We start from the raw sequence: 21728 nt of genomic DNA on the forward strand, positions 1-21728 counted from the left end.
ATCAGTAGATGTAACTCGGCTTGTGTTCGTGTTTAGCTGGGCTAAGCTCAAGCTCGCCTCATCCCTGTTATGGCAGTACATATGCGTTCTACATACTAGATTTTATAGGAATCCACTTTTGGATCATCCTCTTCTGATACACAAGTAGGTTTTTATTAGGTTTAAAAAATAGATGATCTATTTTTTTTCTAAATATTCAAAGCTTAAAAAATCTTTTTAATGTCGTTTTCTATTAAATCGTCCATGCCAAACACATCTATACGATTAGATTTGAGTAAAAACATGAGAAAAACCCTTCAACAGCCCGTTATATATATCAAACGCTTTACCTGTTTGATCTAAGTGTTTTCTCTCTCTCTCTCTCTCTATATATATATATATATATATTCACTAGAATATGAGAACTAATGTGTGAACCACAATTTTTATAAAAAGTTTGCTCTTTTCTCTTGAATCTAACCTTGTGATCTACATATTTTGTTTTATAAGAACGCAGAACGCGCTCTTGAATTATCCGATTTTGATATATATTCGAGATTTTTTAAGGCTTTAAAATTGCTCATAATCTTCATAAGTATTCAAGCATTAAGCCACTAAAATATGAGAACTAGAAATATGAGAATTTTCGATACTTTTTTTGCAAATCCAACCCTGTGGACGTGCTTGTCATGGTAAATTTACTAGAAATCAACCATCGAATCATGTATTTTTTATGAAAAATGATTTTGAATGCTTGTATATTTTTGAAGATTAGGAGCCATTGCTTTTAAAGCCTTAAAAAATTCTTGTTCATGCATAAAAATGAGATGACTCCAGAGCAGGTTCTTATAAAACCAAGCATGCAAATCACATCCCTGCGGTTAGATTCCAGAAAAAAATTCATAAAAATCACCGTTCATACATTAGTTCTCATATTCTAGTAACTATATATATATATATATATATATATATATTTCATCCTTTATTATATATTACATATATGATCACAGCTGAGCCTGAGTCAAGCTGGGGCTCGACTTGTTTAAACGAGCTGCTCGTGGCTGGGCTCGTCGGCTGTATGAACCGATAACGAACTGGTGACGAACCAACCAAGCCGAGTCGCGAGGTTTTTGGTTCATTTGCCGGCCCTGGTTTCGAACCCGTGATGTCCCTTTGATTAGGACAAATTCACAAAAGTCGTTCATAAAAAGATGATACTCGGAACTCTCGTGACCAAAAGGAAAAAAATCGCCATATTTTCCTTGCAAATTAATTTTCCTCGTTTTCCCCACTATTTAAATCCAAAGACAAAGACCAACGCTAAACTGAACCAAGATCTCACAAATTTAGAGAGAAACAAACAGGCTTTCCCCTTCCCATACATATTCTTGTGTGTTGATCTGGGGTTATAATGGATGCCGAGATTGGCAAATTCTTCGAATCAGTTGGCGCGTTCTTCAAAGCCGGAGACCAACTCCCATGGACTGATCCAGACATCATTGCTGTGAGTCTTCTTCTTCTGCTTTCTCTCTCTCTCCTCAAAAGATGTCTCACCACAAACCCCAACATCCAGGAAGTAGATGATTGTTGCTTTTGTTTTTCCCTTTTTTAAGTTGGTGGTGCCTCAGATTCTACTTGCTTTCGTGCGGGTTTTTATGGATCCATGGATAGAATCAGTGAAATTGATTGATGGTACTCGTGCTTGAAGATTTTGGACTGTATTGAGTTGATCATTCGGTTGTGAACAGTTTGGAGATTTCTAGGGTTTTGTGGTTTAGGACTTTGATTTTAATTTTCAAGTTTCATTTATGTTGGTTTGATAGTGTAAGACCAGTTTAATGCGCACATCATCATATAATCGGTCTGTGAAAACCCCATTTGTTTGATTTCTGAGATGTTCGCTGCTTTTTTTTTTCCTTTTTGTGATGCTGTTTTTGACAGCGGATTCTGGGTTTAGGCCAGAAACCGGCTGCTTCGTAGTATTGGAATGAATCACCAACCTTAAGATTGAGGAACAGAAGTCTGGGTGTGATTCAAACTTGCATATCAATATTTTTTTAACAATGCTTCTAGCTGCATTGGGAGATTATCATGTAATAGTTGCAGCGACACCCAAGAAATGACTACCATTATGTCGCTTTCAAGAAGTTATTGTTGTGATCAATGTCACAATTTGTTGTTGGGATTTTCCTTAGCTAGGGAAAAGTCGCAATAAATTAAAATTTTTAGGGGAAAATCTCAGGAGAATATCGACATATTTGATCATTTAATCTGTCCTTAGGAACAATTTTCTAGTCTTGTATCCGGGCCTTCTCAAGCTTAGGGATGAGATTAGTAAGATGACAATTTAAATACTTGAGAACTATAATTTGATCAGGTTACCTTTCAGGGAATGGTGAGGTGAATTTGATCAGCTAATCATCAAATACATGGTGCCTTGTCCAAGACTAAGAGAAAAGCATTACCTCTATATTGATCAACTTTTTTCTAAACAAACCGTATCCTTTACCACTGATTCGGCTGCAATTCAAATGAAATACCAAGTGGTATGTGACAGAAACATGCCATGTCAATACAATTTTTACTCTTACCTTTTTTTTCTTATTTGGTGTTATCTATTAGTGATGCATTATTAAAAAAAAAAGAGAATCTTTCATCACAACCAGTGAGTTCCCAAGCACATGACGTATGCATATGGACATGGAAGAGATGCCCCTAGTAACATAGACTAGGTAGACATGTTTTTGGATAAATGAAGTTTGAGCATAGCAGAGTGTATGAGGATGTATTTGACTCCCTGTCCAGGTTAGGACAGAACAACTTGCCCAGGACAGACAGGACAGTGGTCCTGTCCAGTATACACTGTCCAGTTTGTCCTGGGCCAGTTTCTTTTTATTTTGTTTTTAAAAAACTGTCCCGCCCCAACATTGGTACAAAAAAAGAGTGTCCCGTGGACTAGGGAACACCATGGACATTTGTCTGTAGTTTGATTGTGGGTGCATCATGCGCATCAGCAGTGTCCTGCGAGATGCACGTTCAAATGCTCCCTAAATTCTCTTTGGTGAAGAATTTTTTGCTTGGGCGCTATCTATTTAATAATATAAATCAACAGAATCTTTCGAGCACGTTATTTTTGTGAGTATATACCTGCATCTTCCATTTGCTGTAAATTCTTTTAGGTTTTGAGATCTTCTTTTCAGTTATGTAGTATATGATGTTTTCTTGATTCTTTTATGGTTCTGATGTTTGTCTATTTTAATTCTATTTTTCTTCATTGTGGTAATGTAGGGCTGTGAGAGAGAAGTTTCAGAGGGAGGAGCTGGTATCTCAAATGAAAGCAAGAATGAAAGCATAATGAGGCTATCTTGGGCTCTTGTTCATTCAAGGCGGACAGAGGATGTCCAACGTGGAATTGCTATGATAGAAGGTGATGATGGTGGAATTTGTTTGATTTACTATTAAGATTTAAATCTTAAATCCTTTGTTTTCTCTTTTCTCCTCTGTATTTGTGTTCTTAGCATCACAAAAGAATAGTTTGTAATTGTAGCTTTATGGAAATACTTGCATGATTCAGAATCATTGTATTTTGGAATTCACTGGTGCTTAAAAATATTAAAACTTTTTTCCTCCAGCTGCTCTGCATAGCTCCAACAGCCCTCTCCAAAAAAGAGAGAAGCTTTACGTTCTGGCTGTGGGATATTATAGAAGTGGGGAATGCTCCCGAAGCCGGCATCTTGTAGAACAATCATTGGAGGTATGTACAGATCTTATTTTCTGTAAAATCATTCAGGCTCTTTTTGGGAGCTGGAGATGGGGAGTTAATAAATGCTGCCTACCCAATTTACCCTCATTTGATGTTTGGAAACCAGGTTTTGGGAAAAGGGAAGGGTGATGGGGTTGGAGAAAAGAGTGGAGATAGGCCTTTTTCAACTACAACCTCACAAAGATGCAGTTGACAACTCCACTCTCATCACTCATTTTCTTCTCCACTCTCCTCTCCTCTCCAACACTGGCTCCCAAACAGAGCCCCATTGTTATCCATGACTACTGAAAGGTTGAAGTTACAATAGACCAAAGGATACAAATTACTCAAAAATCATCCAGACCATGGATTGTGTTGAATTTATTGCTCTTCTTTTTATCAACAATGGTATCTGCAGCTTTCTTTCTTTTTAGCAGATGATGTATAATTGTCTGTGATCAGTTTTGGAAATGGGAAATACAAAAATTAGAACGATTCAGATCTTTTTAAAATTTTATGCAACCTTATTGTGGAACATTTGGGGGATGCTTTCTCCTTAAATAATTCAATTGTAATGATGTGCGATGAGTTTGTCCTCATGACTAAGTGCCATGTTCACCTTTGAACAAGTAATCAGTTCTGCCTGTTGAGAGGTTGACACATTACCACTGCATGCTGAGGATAAAAAAACCTTCCCAATGATGTAAATCATGAGGGTGAGTCAGAGATGGGATATGGGACATTTGATCTCTCAAATTTGTGTGTGTGTGTGTGTGTGTGTGTGTGTGTGTGTGTGCATGCACGAGTGCATGCATGAATGTGTGTGTGTGTGTGAACCTTGCCTTGATTAGCTGATTAGCACCATGGAGGATGCTATTTGCACATTTATGAGAAATGCAGTTGATTTTTCATAACGGATGTTGTAATTTTGTGAACTAAAAGCTTATGAATGTTGTGTTTTTTATATTTTTTCAAAAGTGCCTTGGATTGTGCAAATGATATATGGTGCTATTGTGCAATCTAAAGTTCATTAATGATAGTAAAGGTTGTTGAACTTGTTAATGTCCATCGTGCACTAGAAACTAGATAATGTCATATTTGTGCATGAGAGAGAGATGAGTTTCTTTTTTTATTAGCAAGTTGGGGTTAGGCAGACGCCCACTGGTTACAACAAAGATTACTGATATACATCCAAAATGGAAGGAAATCATTCAGGTGGTTTATCCTTCCAGTATGTATTAATACCAGAGGAAACCATTTTAGCCAGTCTATAAGCAGTGAAGTTGCTTAGCCTAGAAATGTATCTGCACTTGAACCGCTTGAAGGAAAAGATAGAATTGAGGAGTGGTTGAAATGTACCGCATTGATGAAGCATACCCTTTCCACTGACGATAATTCTAAGATAATCTGTGTGGAATAGGGAATTTGGATTAGTATTGGCTACCAAGCTTGTAGCTCATCTTGGAAGGAACAACCCATGGTTGAAGTCCAGCCTAATAGCAAAAACTATGTGGAGGAATCCCGAAGTGTAAAGCCAACCTGCCACTGGTATATATAGAGTAGATAAAAAGAGAGAGCCAACCAGGGTCAGGAGGAGCCCATTGATTAGCGTAAAACCACCGATGAAAGGTTGGTCCTGCAACCAACTTTAAAGTTGGAATAATTCTCTCATGAACTGCAATGAGAGTATTTAGCTGAAACCTTAGTGAAGAACTGTAGCAGTTATAAAAAACAATCTTGTTCCTGTATCTTTAGATAAACCTGATGGTGGTTTGATATGTGATTAGCCAACATTGATATATGCGCCTGTCCAGGAATGAATAACGACTCCAATGCTTGAAATGCATTAGAAGGATATGAGGGTTGAACCATCTTCACCCAAAATAGTGTGCAATCTGAATCCAGAGGAGCTACAAAAGTGCATGATGTGAACGAATGATCATGAGCCTCCTCATGTCATTGGCATAGGTAGCATCGATTCACTAAAGTTATACCAAGTACTTGAAGACGACACTGGGTTAGAAGCCTATCACTTAGGGCCAATGTCAACGTAAGTGCTGCGTGAGGGAAGTTGCAGTGGTCTGGGATCCAAATAAAAGAGGAGAATTCAAACTGATCACCTTTTGCACACACTTCATTCCAAGCTTGCTTAGTTGAAAGGTGCGTTGACCCTTTCCAAGTAAGTGTGTCTAGCTGATTAGAGAATGTGAGATTGGAAGGAATACAATTAAGGATTTGATTCCTGACTTGCAACAGAATGCAAAAATGAGCAAGTATACTTTGCGGTAAGGAAGCAATTGCCTGGTAGACTGAAATGAACTGAAGTTCTTTATAATGATTGGATGGTAAGTGGACATCCAAAACAACAGCCAGAGGTTAAGAGCCAAGCCAAGGATCGAACCAGAATTCCACAGAACACCCATGTCCAATTTGCCATTTGACATGTAGTTCTATGATGTTGATACCCGATTTTATGCTTCGCCAGCCATATGAACCGCAAACACCATTGCTACAAAACCAAAGAGAATGCAAGCTTCCAGATGAATTTAGTTAATAAGGCATTGTTCACATCCTGTAACCTTCTGAGACCAAAACTACGTTCCGTGTGAGGCTTACAAACAGCCTCCCATGCCAGTATATGAAACTTGTGAGAGTGGGAATCATTCCAAAGAAATCCCTTCATAATACCTTCTATAGTGTCAATTACTTTGGCTGGCAACTTAAGACATATCATCCTGTGAATAGGAAAAGATGCTAACACAGCTTTAATGAGAATGATTCTACCATCCAAGGAGACGAGATGACCACTCCAAGATGTCAATGAAGCTTGAAACTTGTCCAATAAGGGCACACATAGCTGAGAGGAAAGCTTACCTGCAAATATAGGAACACCAAGATATTGAATGGGAAGAGCGGTAACATTCCAATTCGTAAGCCGTTGCATACATTATTTCCTTTAGTTATTGGACTTGAAAGGGTTACTACTGATTTATCGGGATTCACTTGAAGACCTGACTTTGCTTGAAAGTCGCATATTATATGAAAGAAGTTATCAACTGAATGGCCTTTGTCCTTGATAAAAAACAAAACATCATCTGCAGAAAAGGCTGTGGCTCCAATTGAAGAAGAAACGAAAACTGGAATAATGTACTTATGATTTTGAGGCAACTGAAGTTGTCTCGATAGATGTTCCATAACGATCAAGAATAAACATGGAGACAAAGGGTCACCCTACCTGATGCTCCTACTAGAATAGAAAATGTTACCTGGTTGTCCATTCACCAACACTACAAAACTGGCAGTAGATATGCATGCCATCACTCATTGAATCCATAATGGATCAAAGCCAAGAAATTCCAATGAATTTTGGAGAAAACGCCAATCAACTTTGTCATAAGCTTTCAAAAGATCTGTTTTGAATAAAAAATTTGAACCGGAATAATGGGACATAGTATCGACCCTTTCATGAGCAATCAAGATACTTTCATGAATGCTACGCCTCTAAGGGAAGGCTCTTTGATTGTGGGATATGATTCATTGTAAGATATCTCTCATATGGAAAACCCTGATCTTATAAATAACATTACACAAATTGATAGGTTGAAAATAAACCATTCTTGATACACCTTCCTTTTTTGGGATCAACACTATATGGGTAGTGTTAATACATTTTAATATGCGACCAATGCTAAAAAAGTTAGAAATGGATTTACTGACCTCCGGTCCCAAGATGTCCCAAAAGGCTTCGAAAAAAACCATCTGGTCCTAGCACACTGTCTGGATTGACGAAGATGCCCGATGCCCATCTACACACAGGTGGTTCTAGGACTTTTGAAAGCCATCAGAAGAAAATGGTAACTCATTAATATATATATATATATATATATATATATATATATATATATATATATATATATATATATATTGTCAAATTTATAAGTATTTCTGCATACAATCTAATTGATTTTTTTTATCATTTAACCTTCCAGGAAGCCGAAAAAGGAGGCTTTGTGCCTTATAAGGATATGTTTGTTGAAACACATAAACGTAAGAGTACGGGAGAGTTCGTATCAGAGAAGGCGAGAGGGACAACGTATGTATTTATTTTATTAATAAACATTATAATATACAAGTTACCATGAATTACATTATCATAAACATTGTAATTCTTAATTATTAATTCATACTGTAATCATTACTTTGTAGGAGTCATACGAGCAGCATATGGTAAAGTGATATGACGGTGACTCCACTCAACATCCGCCTTTTGATCCTGCAGCATGGGTGACTGCAACTAGTGAACCCAAAAAAGGTCGTGTGTTCGGGTTTGAGAGTAATATGAACACCACAACGGTCGTTGCCTCTTCCAGCCAGGGCTCTCAGAGTTCTCCTGCCAGCATCAACTCTCAGCATCTGATTGACCCTGTTATTGCATGGGATGGTGTCCGCCAGCTTCTTCATGACACAATGCATGACTTTTTACATGAAGTCATTCCCAACCTTATCCATAATGAGTTGTGTAATTTTTTTCGGGACAGGGGAACTTTGTCTACCTTCAACATGAGCTCTGATGCCTGTCAGGTATGTATAGCGTTTATTTCAATATATATTTGAAGTTTCATGTCATTAGTTTCATGTCGTTAGATTTCAATACGTATATGCCTATAATATTTCATTATGATTATATTAGTTGAATTTGACTATTCTTTAATATGTGACATTGACACAACCTCAACTCAGAATCTCATGGCCAATTGACAATGGCTATCAACTCAGAACCTCAACTAATATTTTTAGGGACTCTATATGTACTGTTTGTTGGCCTCTGAATTTTGTTAATGTCTTTCACTTTATTGCTAGTCTATGTGTCATTCAACCATGTTACTTTGATTGCCTTAGATTAGGTGCATTGCATATAATTTATTTCATTATATTTTGTTTATTAATACTAACATTTCAGTTATTTTGTAGGATGCTGGAGATAATCAGCGTAGAGGGGCTGATGGAGGCATAGATGAAGGGGCATATCGAGACAATGAAGAGGATGATGCTCCGAATCTCGGCGAGGAGTAACTTCATGTGTTGAATTTGTTTCACGTACTTGTTGTTTCAACCGAAACTCTTTGTATATGTTCACTTATAACTAATTAGAACTTGGTGAGGATTATACTGGGTTGTTAAATTTGTTTCACTTATAACTTGTGTTAAATTTGTTTCACCTACTTTGTATATGTATTTTTTATGTGTACTTTGTTTTTTATACACAACTTATATAAATTGTATAACGAGAACTTTTTTCTCGATATTTATATTTCAAACAAAATTGTTTTATTTTTTTAAAATTTAGTAACGAATTAGGGATGGAGATTTATTTGTATAAAAAACTGAATTAGCCGATGTTTTGCGACGGAATGTAATTCATCGCTAATCCGTCGCTAAATTGGCGGCGGATACATATTCGTCGTTAAATTTTTGCGATGGATTAGCGACGGATATGTATCTGGCGCAAAACCAAATCAATACTTATTTAGCGACAGACTCGCGACTGATCATGGCATTCGCTAATCCGTCGCAAATTAGCTACGGAAGTAGCGACAAATCAGTTCTGTCGCTAATTAGCAACCAAGGAATTGCGACAGACGCTATCCATTGCTAAACCGTCGCCAATCCGTCGCTAAACAGTTCAGCGACGGATTAGCGTCCGTCGCTAATCCGCAAAATTCTTGTAGTGATTGGAAAGAAGGGACCGTACGGTCATAAATAGTGGAGGGAATGACAAGTTCAGGTTCAGAGTCTGAAGCCTCAACTCGAAGATCATGCATGGTGGAAGAGTTACCGTCTACTACATCCACCCAACTAAGATGAAGAGCCGAAGCATTAGAGGATGAATCCTCACAGAGATGATGCGAACTCTCAACTTCCTTTTGGGAAGGACTTTCTGATCTTTTCTTCTCTTTCGTTTTTCGAAAATAATGAGAGATGAGTTTCTTGCTTGTGCTTTCTTAGACGGGAATTGCTTGACCTTGTAAATGTTTTGAAAGATGAATCTGGATGCCAATGCACAGTTTATGTTCTTTTACATTCAGCATAAGTTGAGGATGCATTCTTGCACTATGAAAGGGATCACGGTTCTGAGTCCCATGGTTGTTTTTGCTTTGTTTTTTTTTCTTTTCATTGTCTATGTAATCTGAAATCTGTATGGATTTTCAGATTTCCCCAGATTTTCATCAGGCACAGTCTCTTAAAAAGCTAGTTGAAGAAAAAATAGCCAAAGGTGAGGACAGCTTCTCTATGATCGTTATTTAGTTTGTATCTTAGCACGATCATTTAGAAATGTAACAAGCTAACCAGAAGTGCTTTTTGAACAGATGGTGTGATTGGCATTGGCATTGCGGCTACTGTAACAGGACTTGTTGTTGGCGGAATTGCTGCTGCTTTGGCTCGTAAGAAATGATAGATGCCTTCCGCCACAATAGACTGGTATAGAGAATAAAGGCAAAAATAATGAACAGGATGGAAAAGAAATATATGGTCTCAGTCCTTGTGGTTATAAATGATGGCATAGATTAAAAACTCATGAGCACATGAGCACATCTTCACATCATTGGCTAGGTTGTACAGGATACCAAGGACTGTTTTGATGTATTTTTTTAAAACAAGGTTTCACGAAGAGCTTTTGATTCTCTGAAAAGGGAAAAGATTGTTTCATTGTTTATTTTATATCTTGAAAGGATCATGTTCTAGGCAGTATTTGAATCTTTTTTTTTGAACAGCATTTTCCTAATGTTATTTTAAGCATTTACCGTATTAGTTGGATGCTCGTTTCTGTTTATGTTTTACAAGCTTTAACAAAAGAAAGCAGTAAAATTCATTCTTTTTAAGAACAAAAAGAGGTGCTATTTCTGCTTCTTTTCCCATTGACCGGTCTAGCTGCTGCCATGAGGGAGGTCCACCTCTTTCGCCTTTCCTTGTTGCGCTCTTCTGTTACTCCTTTCTTCTCCTTTCCCCATTAGTCATCCCTTCCCTTTACCCTTATCTCTATTGCTTCTTTTTTACACCATTAAAACCGCTACCATCAATCCATCTCTCTTCCTACTCTCCTCTCCTTTCTCACCCACCAGTAAACCAGCCATCACTCCAGTCTCTCTTTTGCAATAAGAAAAGTAAACCATTGATGAATCTAGAATTTCTTGACTGCCTATTCTGCTTATCAAATGGCATGTTTCTCAGTCTTGCACCACTTAACACCACATATTGCCTATAAAACAATATTACCTAATGGATGCCCAACAATGCTATATCTCATATGTCCTCTCTCTGCAATATGCTTTGTTATCCAGCCAAAATTCTTGTTGCCTGCTACCCGTTGAGCTACCATACATGTTGCTAGCATTACACAGCCAACACTTTGCACAACCTTTTCATTTGTATGCTTCTACTTAGCATTACTGTTGTGGCTGTCTTGAATTTTGGACCCGCTCTAATCCATACCACAGCCGGAAATATTTTGGTGACTACAATGTGGATTCTGAAGGGGGTTTGTGGTGGTGCGGAGAGACCGGGCTGTTAGGCTGTCTAGTTTTGTAATTTTTCCTTTTGTACTGATTAGGGTTTTATGCCCTTTGTGATATTTGCAGCCTTTTTTTAGAGTTGGGTTATGACAGTTTTGGGTGTATTGGGAATTAGAGTTTTGAGAGCTATGTATCTCGCAAGTGTATTTCCTTGCATTTTTTTGGATTTATAACCTGAAGGAATTGCACCCGGCACGAAGACCTGGTCGCACTGGCTCAGCCTGCCATACCTACTGTCACCGTGCAGGCAGCGTAAAACTCCGAGGCTAGGACCCCTGCCCCCAGGGCCTATGCTAGGCGTTGGCTTGCGCAGAGGTGCGACGACCATGAGAATCAAACCTTGACTGCCCGTCTAGCATCCCAGGCCCCACCCCACTACGCCAATCCCCTTGAGGTGTATTTCCTTGCATTTGCTAGTGGATGTCTTGCTCTTACTTTGCCTGTGGTCGTAGGCTTGAGTGTTGAACTACATAAATCTTGTGTCTTTTGTTCTTTTCTTCTATTTATCTTATAGTTTGTTTCTTTTTCATTGTGGTTTGCCTACAATTACTTTTCAACCCAATGCCATACTCTCAGTTGTCACGGGCTAATTTTCCAAGGTCAAATTTTCCGCCTTTCAAGCCAAGGAAGGCCCGTGCGGCACTAGGCCTCACGGCCTAGTCAGCCTCACGGCTTAGTCAGCCTCACAACACGTGTTTTCCACACGTAAACTTCTTACCCAGCGGAACGTCAACTTAGCAAACCCTTCTTTTCAAGAATTCCTTCCGAACATGGTCTATCGTGCATCTGATCACCACTTACGTGCATAGCTTTCCTATACCGGCTAGCACCTTCAACCGTTGAGTCAAACGTGCCTTACTACTCCTACAAGCAAGCGCATGTTGACAAGAGTTGAAACATGCCTTCGCAGCACTACCGACTCAACCAACATCCAACACGGGTCATGAGGAGCATAACACATCCCAAAGCCTTTACCGATACATGTCATGCCTCCAACCATCATTGCAAGCCACCTCTCCTCAATTCCAGCCATCAGAACATATACAATTATAGATTGTCTTACCACCCTAGCCATGTTGTACATAGCATATGATGGTGATGGTCATAATAAGAAAGCACATGTGGATGATGATGGTCATGATAATAATATTGGTAAAGTTGGAAAACACGTGGATGATTTCTCTTAGTTCATCAGTCCAGATGTCATTCTGCTACATTTTCATTGGCATGTGTCTACACTCATTGAGATATGGGCCAGCTGGCTAATGGCATTGGATGCATATGTACGGTTCCGAAATGCTTTTGTAGGAGGCTTGTGGTTCTAATGTGTCGTGCTAGTAGAAACTTGCATATGTGGATGTTTCTCATGTCCTTCGGGTTTTAATCAAGTCCTTGTTGAACCAGGGTTTTGTTTAAATTCTTCAGTATCCCACGATTCTGCCATTTTGATCAATTCTTCTATTTCCACAACTATGTAATTGCCCAGAAAGTTGGATGAGAATTCGGATTCTTAAGAAAGTTTATGTTCACCATTCATATTGGCCTTAAAAATACTTACATGATCATGATTCACGATTCTCAGTATATAGAGGCTTACCCCAATTTGAAATTTTGAAGCTTATGCTGCTTGGTCTGGTTTGGACGATCCTGAACACAATTTCAGAAGAGATATTGCTTCCGTGTTTATAACTAAACATCTTCATATATCTCTATTCAACTTGGCCACTGATTTTTTTCACTCTAGTATATAGAAGACTACAATACGGTAGATAGAATCACTCTTGCCAGGCTGTTTTTTATCATGAGAAAAAAGATCTTGTTATGAAGACCAAAAATATGATCCACACATGCATTCTAGATATACCATTATCTTGCATCATAGGTATACTAGCTCAAGATGCTGTTTTCTGAATGGATTTTGCTGATTCAAGATGTGGGGGCAAGGGGTGCACCATGGGTTATTTACATTGTCGGGACACCGACGGTAAGTATGGCAGGCATAACTAGAGGTGGTTTCGCTGTGGGGCCATGAGTTGCGAGGACTGAAGAGAGTCAGAAGAAAGTAGCCAACCGAGGGGCATATCATGTGCATAGGTCATTTGGTTCTTTTAGATGAGAAACACACAACCATTGCATTAATATATAGCAAAAGTACGTTTACTAGGGTTCCAACATTCACTCCTTGAACTAGAACATCTAAAACTAGCAAGCTCCTACCAAAGTTCAACACACAGCTAGAAAGAGAGAAAAGAAAGTAACAAGTGATAACTCCCCAGTTCTAGTACTTCCCAGTGCCTAGCAAGGCAAGGAGGAATTCCTTGTAGTAACCAGAAGTCTCCTTTGCAATGGCTTGATCAAGGGCGATGCTGCTCCTCTTGAAGTACTCCTCTTGTATATCCTTCAGGTCAAACTCAGCACGTGTGACAATCACCCGTGTCAAAGCATCTTCATCAGTCCCCTTATTGTTTATTGCTAGTCGCAGTACCTGTGTAACCAATGGAGATAATGGAATTGTTATAGAGCCTAACGTATGTTAAATGACGAGTGCATGAGTTTCACACGAGCATACAAATATATCTTTCAGTGCATATTAGTTAAGATGAGTGTGTCATGGCTTGATGATGATGAACCATGCATTCAACAAACAAACATAGGCTATGACTCTTATGAGGAATATCACACATAGTATGGACCAAATGTATATGGGACAAGGCATGGTGATCATGATGGCAATTTTCAATCTTCATGCATGTATATGAGCATGAATCCATGTTAAGGCAACAGGATACAAGGCTCGACAATGAAGGCGAAAAATGTATTCCACTAGTATTGGTTTATGAATAGTATGAAGATGGGTGTTTGGCCACCTCTGATCCCCCACTATAGTGTTTGGTTTTACCACAATGGCGTTCAACAAACAGAGATCAATGTTAGACAAGGAATACCACGCAAAACACTGGCACAATGGATATGGGATAAGGCATGATGATGATGACAATACATGTATGAGCATAGATGCATTTAAAGGCAATAGAATAACAATGCTTGGCGATGATGGTGAAAAATGTGCTCCACTGTATTTGGTTTATGAACAGTAGGGTGTTTTGGGATCCATGGTAGCCCCCCCATTGACCACCTTTGCTCCTCACTGTTATTTGTTGGTGCTACTAAGTGCCCATTCAAACACATTTTGGCTTGATCTACCCAACGATTGCAATTGTTGATCACACTTGCATGTCTGAAATGGCAATTGGATGGTCAAGACATACCTTTTCATAGTAGCTGTGAGGGGAATAGATGGATCTGATCACCGCTCGTAGTGCTGAAAGAAATTCCTCGTTTGGGCTGGCCTTCAAGTCCTGAAATAAGCATAACAAGCATCGGATTGTTTTTACTTTCCCATGCATAAACCTTATAAGATGATTGGTTTGTGAAGATTTGGTGTCGTTCGAGGAGTTAAGAATTGTGTTTCTCTGAAGTATGTGAAAGAGGATCCACAGTCCCTAAAAAGTGAGGGAAGGGATAATCCTAGATATCATTGATATCATTTCTGTATCATATAAATTTTGCTCAGCAAGCTGGGGAAATATATCTGGCACTGATGGGTTTTCTAATTAAAAAGAAAATTAATTTGCATTACAATCACAAAAAGAACACCATCACAGATTAAAACTTTTGAACAATGAAGAAAAATGAAATATTAACCAAAATTTCTTTTAGGCCAATCTTGAAATTTAAAGTGCTTATCTAGAGAGAGAGAGAGACCTTAGTGATGAATTTATCATAGTCATCCTTGTATCTGTTGAAGGTAGCTTTGAGATGTGCCCTGCTCCTTGTTGTCAAGATGCGGATGATCTCATCATGACTGTATGCCTTCCCATCAATGGCATCCTTGAGTATTTTGGCCTCAGATTTTGCAAGGGTTGCATTTACTTCTGGACCTTCATACCTATATGAACTCACTAGTGCTACCAGAAGCTGTAAAACCCATTTCACACTTAGTATAGAATACCTAACACACACATGTATGCTTGTAAATATGACACAACTGGGGCATCTCAGAGGGTGCCCGAGAGAATTCTAGTGAGTTCTCTGCCTCTGGTTGAGTTCACTGAAATAAAATTTTGGTTGCCCTAAACAACCATAATCTGAACTGAGGTGACTCAAGTCAATCGGGATCAAAGCTCTCTTCCGACACATATTCATTAGTGAGTCCATGTGCAGCTCAGCTGACTCGACCAGGCTTGGACTAACTTGTGCCAAGAGCTGTCGTGTCGAGCATTTTGTGAGTGCCAAGTGCCAACTACTGCACTGGTTCCCTTGGCCAGCCGATGGACTTGGCACATAGCATGACTCTTGTTTCATGAGCATTTCTCTGCTGATGCTGCACATGTTGCTGTCATGTATGTGTACATTCATGTCATGCATGACACCCACCATAGCTTGATCCGATGATTAAGTCCTACCAATCAATACAAAGCCACCGGATCTAAGCAGGGTAAAAAAATCCCATCAACATCGTTGCATGGGCCATATGCATGTTCTAGGATGGGCCCCCAAATGGCTGAGATATGCCATTTGAGGGGCATTCAGAGCAGTCTTGTGGTTTCAATCAGCTTCTACCTTGGTAGGACTTGATCTGTTCCCCTGTTCAAAGATCTTGAAATGATCTTCCAGGTTCAGGGAGAATTCACAAAAAAACTATCACTGCTACAACTGCTGTTATTACTAGCAGACACATAACAATGATGGTGGAGTACTCATGCCTTCCGAAGATCGCCAGTAGAGTGAGCAGCGACATCTTCCTCGAGAGAAAGCTTGTAGCGGGCATGATAGGCCTGCCTTATGGCCAAGAGCTCGTTTGAGGACCGAGTGGCAGCCAACTCCACTATCACTCTGTAATCTATCTCCTTAACCGCCGAGTTCGCTATCACCGCTTCGCGATCGATAGGATCCAAATTCCATCGATAAACAGCTTTCTGTGGGAAAAAAGAAGAAACAAAACAGAGGAATTTACATGAACTGTCCAAGTGCGATCATGAGTATACATTGTGTGTTCAAGATGTATGGCGGGGTAACCTCCAAGTCGCCAGACAGCTCTTTTTCCAGACGTTTGATGAGATCCTCACCAAAGAGTTGTTGGTAAGTTTGTCTGATGAGGCTGCGTTGAGCAGCATTCCTATGTGCCAAGACCGATATGATGGCCTTCTCATCCGTGCCCCACGCTGCATGTTTTGTGATGCAATCCTTTAATCAAATAAGTTCAACACCAATAATCCCAAGATAGACTTTGCCAGTCCCATGGCTAGCCAACCAACTTTGGTAATCTATTGTGGTGGTTGATGGACATTACTAAGACAGACTTGTTGGTGAGCCATGAATCAAAGGGCCATAATTATTCAAACCACAACAGGAACAAGAACAAGAGCCTACAACGTGGATCGGTAAAAGTTGCACACAGTCTTAGCCGAGAGGGTGAAAACTACCAAGTTGGTGCCATTTAATCTCATCAGCATCATCATCACAATATCATGTTCAGATGCTGTATTTCCATGGCTCTAATGGTCAGCCATGAATCAAAGGGCCATGGTTATTCAACCTATAACAACAACAGCAAGAACAAGAGCCTACACTACGGATTTGTAAAAATGGCCCTATAACTTAACCAAGAGGGTGAATATGACCAAGTTGGTGCTATTCAATCACATTAGCAGCAGCATCACAACATCATGTTCAGAGATGCTGTATTTCCTGCATGGCTCTGATGGAAATAACATGATATTATGATAAACGTGTGATCTGCTATACCATGGTGGAGTAAAAGGAAATCAAGACATGTCTAGTGTACAAGCACTGCAAAACAGAACATCTAAATACCAACTTCCAAAACTATGGTCATTTTGATTATCTCAACCTGAACCAAGAGACATTGACGATTCTCAACATGAAAATTTCACAAAAGAGAGCCAACCTTGAAGCCTACGTTAAGAACCAAGGTGAGAAAAACTCTGCAACTTGGTCCAAAAAACAATGACGAAAAAAAAAATGATTTCATCATCTCAAAGAGGATCATGTGAGAGTTAATTTTACAAGGTAAGCAGAAAAAGACAATGATGGGTGATAACGAAGAAACCTTGGAAAGCCTTTCTGAGCCTCTCAGCATCCTCTGTTGGTGAAGGGACAGGGTGAGGAATGGTAATGGTCGCCATTTCTATCTCTTACTTCTCTCCCTCTCTCAGACACCACCTTTCCTTCACTCACAAGAAGAAGACCAGGAGTTTGTGATGGAAAAAATGGTCTAACCAAGGGCCCTTTTATAGACTTCACTGAGTGCGGGTGAAAGAAAAAAGAAACCTGTTCCTCTTTTTTTTTTTGTTCATTTACCTTTATGTGCCACAATAAAGCTGACAAAAGATACGTTTCCTCACATTTTTAGTGCAACCATCAATGCAATTCTATCGCTTTGTTTCGAGTCTTTTGACTGTGTTCACCTGCCCTGGTTATTATTTGTTATTGTCGTTTTCTAATGACCAGTTAATATTCTTTATGACTGTAATGACAAATATGGCCTCTTTAGTGTTTGGTTTTCTGTGTTGGTAATCAGTCTCTTCATATCAGATGACACTTGTCAATTGTGATTGGTTTTAGGATCTTCTCCCACTCTTACTTTACTAAACATCCTTTACAGGTGGTTGGTGTCTTCCCTAAGGGATGCTTTTAGGTTTACAAGAAATATATATTTAGAAATGGCATTACTTGTTTAGTAATATGTAAGAGTACTCTGTCATACGACAAGATACATTGGCTTTTTTTTTTATTTAAATATTTACATAGAGAAACCGCCTTCAAAATCAGAAACCTAGCCGCACTGTTTTTCTTGTTTACTACATGAGAAAACGACATCCTAAATTGTAGACTTGGTCGCCTTAGTCTTAACCTGCCTAATGGTGTAAAACTCCATGAGCCCTCTCAGCCCTAAGGAGACAAGATATATTAATTTAATCACACGCCATTGTCTAGGCTTAATAATTCATTTGTATATTGGTTTGTGTCATGCAGCACATAAATCATATTGCTCAAAAGATTGTTCTACCCAAAGCAATGTGGTCACTAGGTGAGTCGGTCTTTTAAGAAAACTTAATAAAAAAATTTGTTTGAAAGGCAAGCTGGGGTTAGGCAGACCCCTACCAATTATACAACTATACCATTGGGGTTTGAACCTGCAACTTCCCAACACCAGGTGACGTTCACTAGCTGCTCCCACCGGACAAGCGTAAAAAAAAAAAAAACTAATAATTGAATTCAATAGATTTTTTTGTGAATCGACTACTTTTTACCATCAAATGATATGTGTTATTAAACAACAAAAATATTAAGCAAATTTTTAACCCCCGTTAATTTTTTTTTTTAAAATGAATTGATTCGGTTGTGAATCGCCCCCTTCTGAATCGTCATTGCGCCGATTCAACTGATTCAGATCAATTTTAACAATCTCCGAGAGGGGTTGGCGTAGTGAGATGAGGCCTTTGCAGCTTGACGGGTAGTCAAGGTTAGATTCTCATGAGTGTCACCCCTCTGTGCAAGCCAATGTGTAGCATAGGCCCCGAAGGCAGGGGCCCTAGCCTCGGAGCTTTATGCTTCCTTAGAGTTATAAATAAAATAAAAAAAACCACCAATTTTTTAACAACATTGATCCAAAGAAATGCCATGACCAAGATATGTCTAAAACATTTCTCTAAAATAAGGTTTATACATAATTGGCAACAATTTTTGCTTAAACAAAAAAAAACATATTTAACCACAATTTATGTTGGGCTTAAATGGTCACAGAACTTCAAACTTCCTTACTTGTGTCCTTTATTGAAAAGGACTCCTTACCATTTAGTCCTTTCTTTTTGCATGCTCCTCTCAACGCCTTTCGAGAAGATTTCAATCCATTAAAAAGCTTTGAAACGGGAAAGATATGGTAGGGGCAAATAGCACCAGCATTAATATTAATTAATTCTGACGTTTTGAGGTGATATGGCTCTTCACCAAACGGAAACAAAGTTATTGGTTTTTCAACGTGAATGCTAGTGCATTTTATTATTTGTTTATAAGGAAGAAAAATCTTGTTACAAATTACACCAGGTGTGCATATGGACGTCCACAACTTTAAAGTTTCAAAGCCTCAAAACTTCAAAAAAAATAAATTGAAAAAGAAAATTGAAAGGATGTTTTATTCCCCCCCCCCCCTCTCTCTCTCTCTACAACCTAACATTTTAGCCTACTCTTTTATTTTTCCGAGAGAAAACATTTTAGCTTAATATAAAACCCTTATGATTTAATGAATGTCAAATGCTATCCCCAATGTACCAAGGTTTTTTTTTTTTTGATATTTACACTAAAAAACCACCCAAAACTCCTTGGGCTTACCACTTTTCCCTAGGTAGTTAACGTACCAAGGTTAATTGAAAAAGGGAAAACTAATGTTTGGATTTTGTTTTTAATCCTCATTATTTTTCTATCAATTAAAGGGCAGAAGTAAATTAACAATCTAAGAAGAACCATGGTTAACCTAGCACAAAGTGGTGTAGTGGTGCTCCAAACCATAGTCACAAATATCTGCAATATTTCAAAAGTATCATAATTTTATGAAGTTGCTTTTCGAAACCTATAAAATACCGAAAATTGTGGCATTTTCAAATATCACTTGGATTTTAGATATTTTTATACTTTATGGTGATATTGCTATATTAATACTTTTTAATTTTCATAAATTTTATGCCTTTTTTAAAAAAATGTAATATGTGGATATTTTCCCCAAATTTTGTCACAAACATTTTTTCTGATTTTTTGCAATATGTTTCTTGACAAGAAAATCAGGAAATGGAGATGCCTGACATTTCTTCAAATCAACGTACAAATCATCACAAGGAATGCTTTTGCGTTTATTTAGGCACCTGATCACCCTCCATCTTTGGGGACAGGCCGGTCAGTTGTGGGGCCCAAGGCATGGTGCTTAGGCCCATGAGATTTGAACTTAGACCGACTGCTTAGGGGGATTAGGCCTCATCCCACTGTGCCAAACCCCTTTGAGGCTTCTAAAAATGGTGCAATAAGAGGGCTTTCAACAAGGTTATTCATCCTAGTATTACTCGGAGTAGATGAGATCTGGTGCGTTAGTGCTGGTATGATCGCACCTAGTGACCTACTTTGTTGTTAATGCATTTCTTTTAATAGGAAAACTCTGGTTCAGATGGTGAGTTACGAGAGAGACAGATGGTTTGCCATGTAGCTTACCTCCAAACAGTCAAAACCTGTCACAGGCACATGATATTTTGGTTGTATCCCTGGCTATACAAGTGGATATGTTTGGACACACTGATATGAACACCGACGTATATGGTATTATTAAAAAAAAACTATTTTTTATTGATTAAAAAATACAAAAATTCCATGGCCACGTGTCTCATTTTTTTTTAAAAAAAAAACCAAACTTTCGAGTCCAACCTGAATCCTATGTTCACGAGTCCACGAATCATTGTAACATAGGTTAAAAACACATCAAAATCTCCTTCAAACCCACACTCTCTCTCTCTCTCTCTCTCTCTCTCTCTCTCTCTCTTGCTTATCAAGGAGCCTGCTACTTGTCCAAGCTTTATAACTGTACCTACCAAATACATAAACCCCCATCCCAGCTGCCAGTTCCAAAACAGAGCCCCTCCTTCATCCTGAAACGGTTGTTGCAATAAGAGGCTCATGCAGCCCGTAACCACCTTTGGGCTGACCTAGCCCACTTTGTACAATTAGCATGTTTGAGTGTGTTATTGGGGGTCTTTAGTAGGGCTGTCAAGGCGTCGTGTTTGGTTTGGACCCAGGTGGAAATAGACCTGGACCCAATTTTCGAGTATGATATCGGGTTCGAATCCAGTTTAATCGGGTCCACTATAAGAGAAACCATACTCAGACCTGATAAGAACTACATGAAGCAGGCCCGGACCATATCCGGTAAAGTAATATTTTGCATCATTTTTACATTGAAAATTTGCGGGTCTTAATCGGAACTCGGGTCGGGCTCGGGTCTTGTATAAAATTTCACAAACTATACCCAGATCCAAGTATTAATCTGACGTTTAGGTCCAAACCCATGTCTTATGAGGGTCTTCTTATAAGGTTTGGTCCGGGTTAACCCGACCCGTTGACACCCCCTTAATCTTTAGGGTTTTCATTAGGTACCACCGCCTCTGATCCTCTTTTGTCATATATGGGGTCTGATGTTTCGTGTGGGGCCCGCAGGATACGGAAAAAACAGGTGGTGCATATGTTGGAAGACAGATGGCCTACATTTTCCCCCGAATCACGCATGTGAGAATGGATCAGGTCCTAGGGTTCCACCCCTCAGGTCCCACAGACTGGAAAAGCTGGATCATATTTGTCCGACTGAACAAATGGGA

General features: G+C 39.0%; 2 protein-coding genes across 4 annotated transcripts; one reads left to right on the forward strand and one right to left on the reverse strand.

Moving 5' to 3' along the window:
- Nucleotides 1-1324: 1324 nt before the first annotated feature.
- LOC149819957 (mitochondrial fission 1 protein A-like) lies at nucleotides 1325-10468 on the forward strand. 3 transcript variants are annotated; one of them, XR_016426432.1, is made up of 5 exons: nucleotides 1325-1483; nucleotides 3268-3406; nucleotides 3612-3733; nucleotides 8693-8878; nucleotides 9932-9948. XR_016426432.1 is itself a non-coding variant. In XM_089982267.1 (5 exons), the coding sequence occupies exons 1-5, from the start codon at nucleotides 1391-1393 to the stop codon at nucleotides 10173-10175; spliced, it is 504 nt and encodes a 167-aa protein (XP_089838393.1). In that variant the 5' UTR covers nucleotides 1325-1390; the 3' UTR covers nucleotides 10176-10468. The 3 variants fall into 3 exon arrangements, 2 of the variants coding, with proteins under 2 accessions (XP_089838393.1, XP_089838394.1); XM_089982267.1 differs by lacking the exon at nucleotides 8693-8878 and adding an exon at nucleotides 10090-10468 and having other exon boundaries at nucleotides 9932-9995; XM_089982268.1 differs by lacking the exon at nucleotides 9932-9948 and having other exon boundaries at nucleotides 8693-8969.
- A 3102-nt stretch (nucleotides 10469-13570) lies between these two features.
- On the reverse strand, nucleotides 13571-17501 carry LOC149819958 (annexin Gh1-like). The gene is made up of 6 exons (XM_089981708.1): nucleotides 17426-17501; nucleotides 16372-16517; nucleotides 16059-16271; nucleotides 15058-15270; nucleotides 14562-14651; nucleotides 13571-13777 (listed from the first exon to the last, which is right to left on the reverse strand). The coding sequence occupies exons 1-6, from the start codon at nucleotides 17499-17501 to the stop codon at nucleotides 13571-13573; spliced, it is 945 nt and encodes a 314-aa protein (XP_089837834.1).
- Between the last annotated feature and the right edge of the window lie 4227 nt (nucleotides 17502-21728).

The sequence above is a fragment of the Nuphar pumila genome, chromosome 12 (assembly GCF_984573655.1).
Source record: "Nuphar pumila chromosome 12, dmNupPumi1.hap1.1, whole genome shotgun sequence".
Classification (NCBI taxonomy): Eukaryota; Viridiplantae; Streptophyta; class Magnoliopsida; order Nymphaeales; family Nymphaeaceae; genus Nuphar; species Nuphar pumila.

What these genes read in the sequence shown, in the direction of transcription:
- LOC149819958 (XM_089981708.1), bottom strand. Translation starts at nt 17,501, where the DNA reads ATGGCGACCATTACCATTCCTCACCCTGTCCCTTCACCAACAGAGGAT. An exon ending in GCTCAGAAAGGCTTTCCAAG is followed by an intron (nt 16,518 to 17,425) that starts GTTTCTTCGTTA and finishes CAAAACATGCAG; the next exon opens with CGTGGGGCACGGATGAGAAG. An exon ending in ATGATAAATTCATCACTAAG is followed by an intron (nt 14,652 to 15,057) that starts GTCTCTCTCTCT and finishes TGCTTATTTCAG; the next exon opens with GACTTGAAGGCCAGCCCAAA.
- LOC149819957 (XM_089982267.1), top strand. Translation starts at nt 1,391, where the DNA reads ATGGATGCCGAGATTGGCAAATTCTTCGAATCAGTTGGCGCGTTCTTC. An exon ending in TGGAATTGCTATGATAGAAG is followed by an intron (nt 3,407 to 3,611) that starts GTGATGATGGTG and finishes TTTTTCCTCCAG; the next exon opens with CTGCTCTGCATAGCTCCAAC. An exon ending in TGAAGAAAAAATAGCCAAAG is followed by an intron (nt 9,996 to 10,089) that starts GTGAGGACAGCT and finishes CTTTTTGAACAG; the next exon opens with ATGGTGTGATTGGCATTGGC.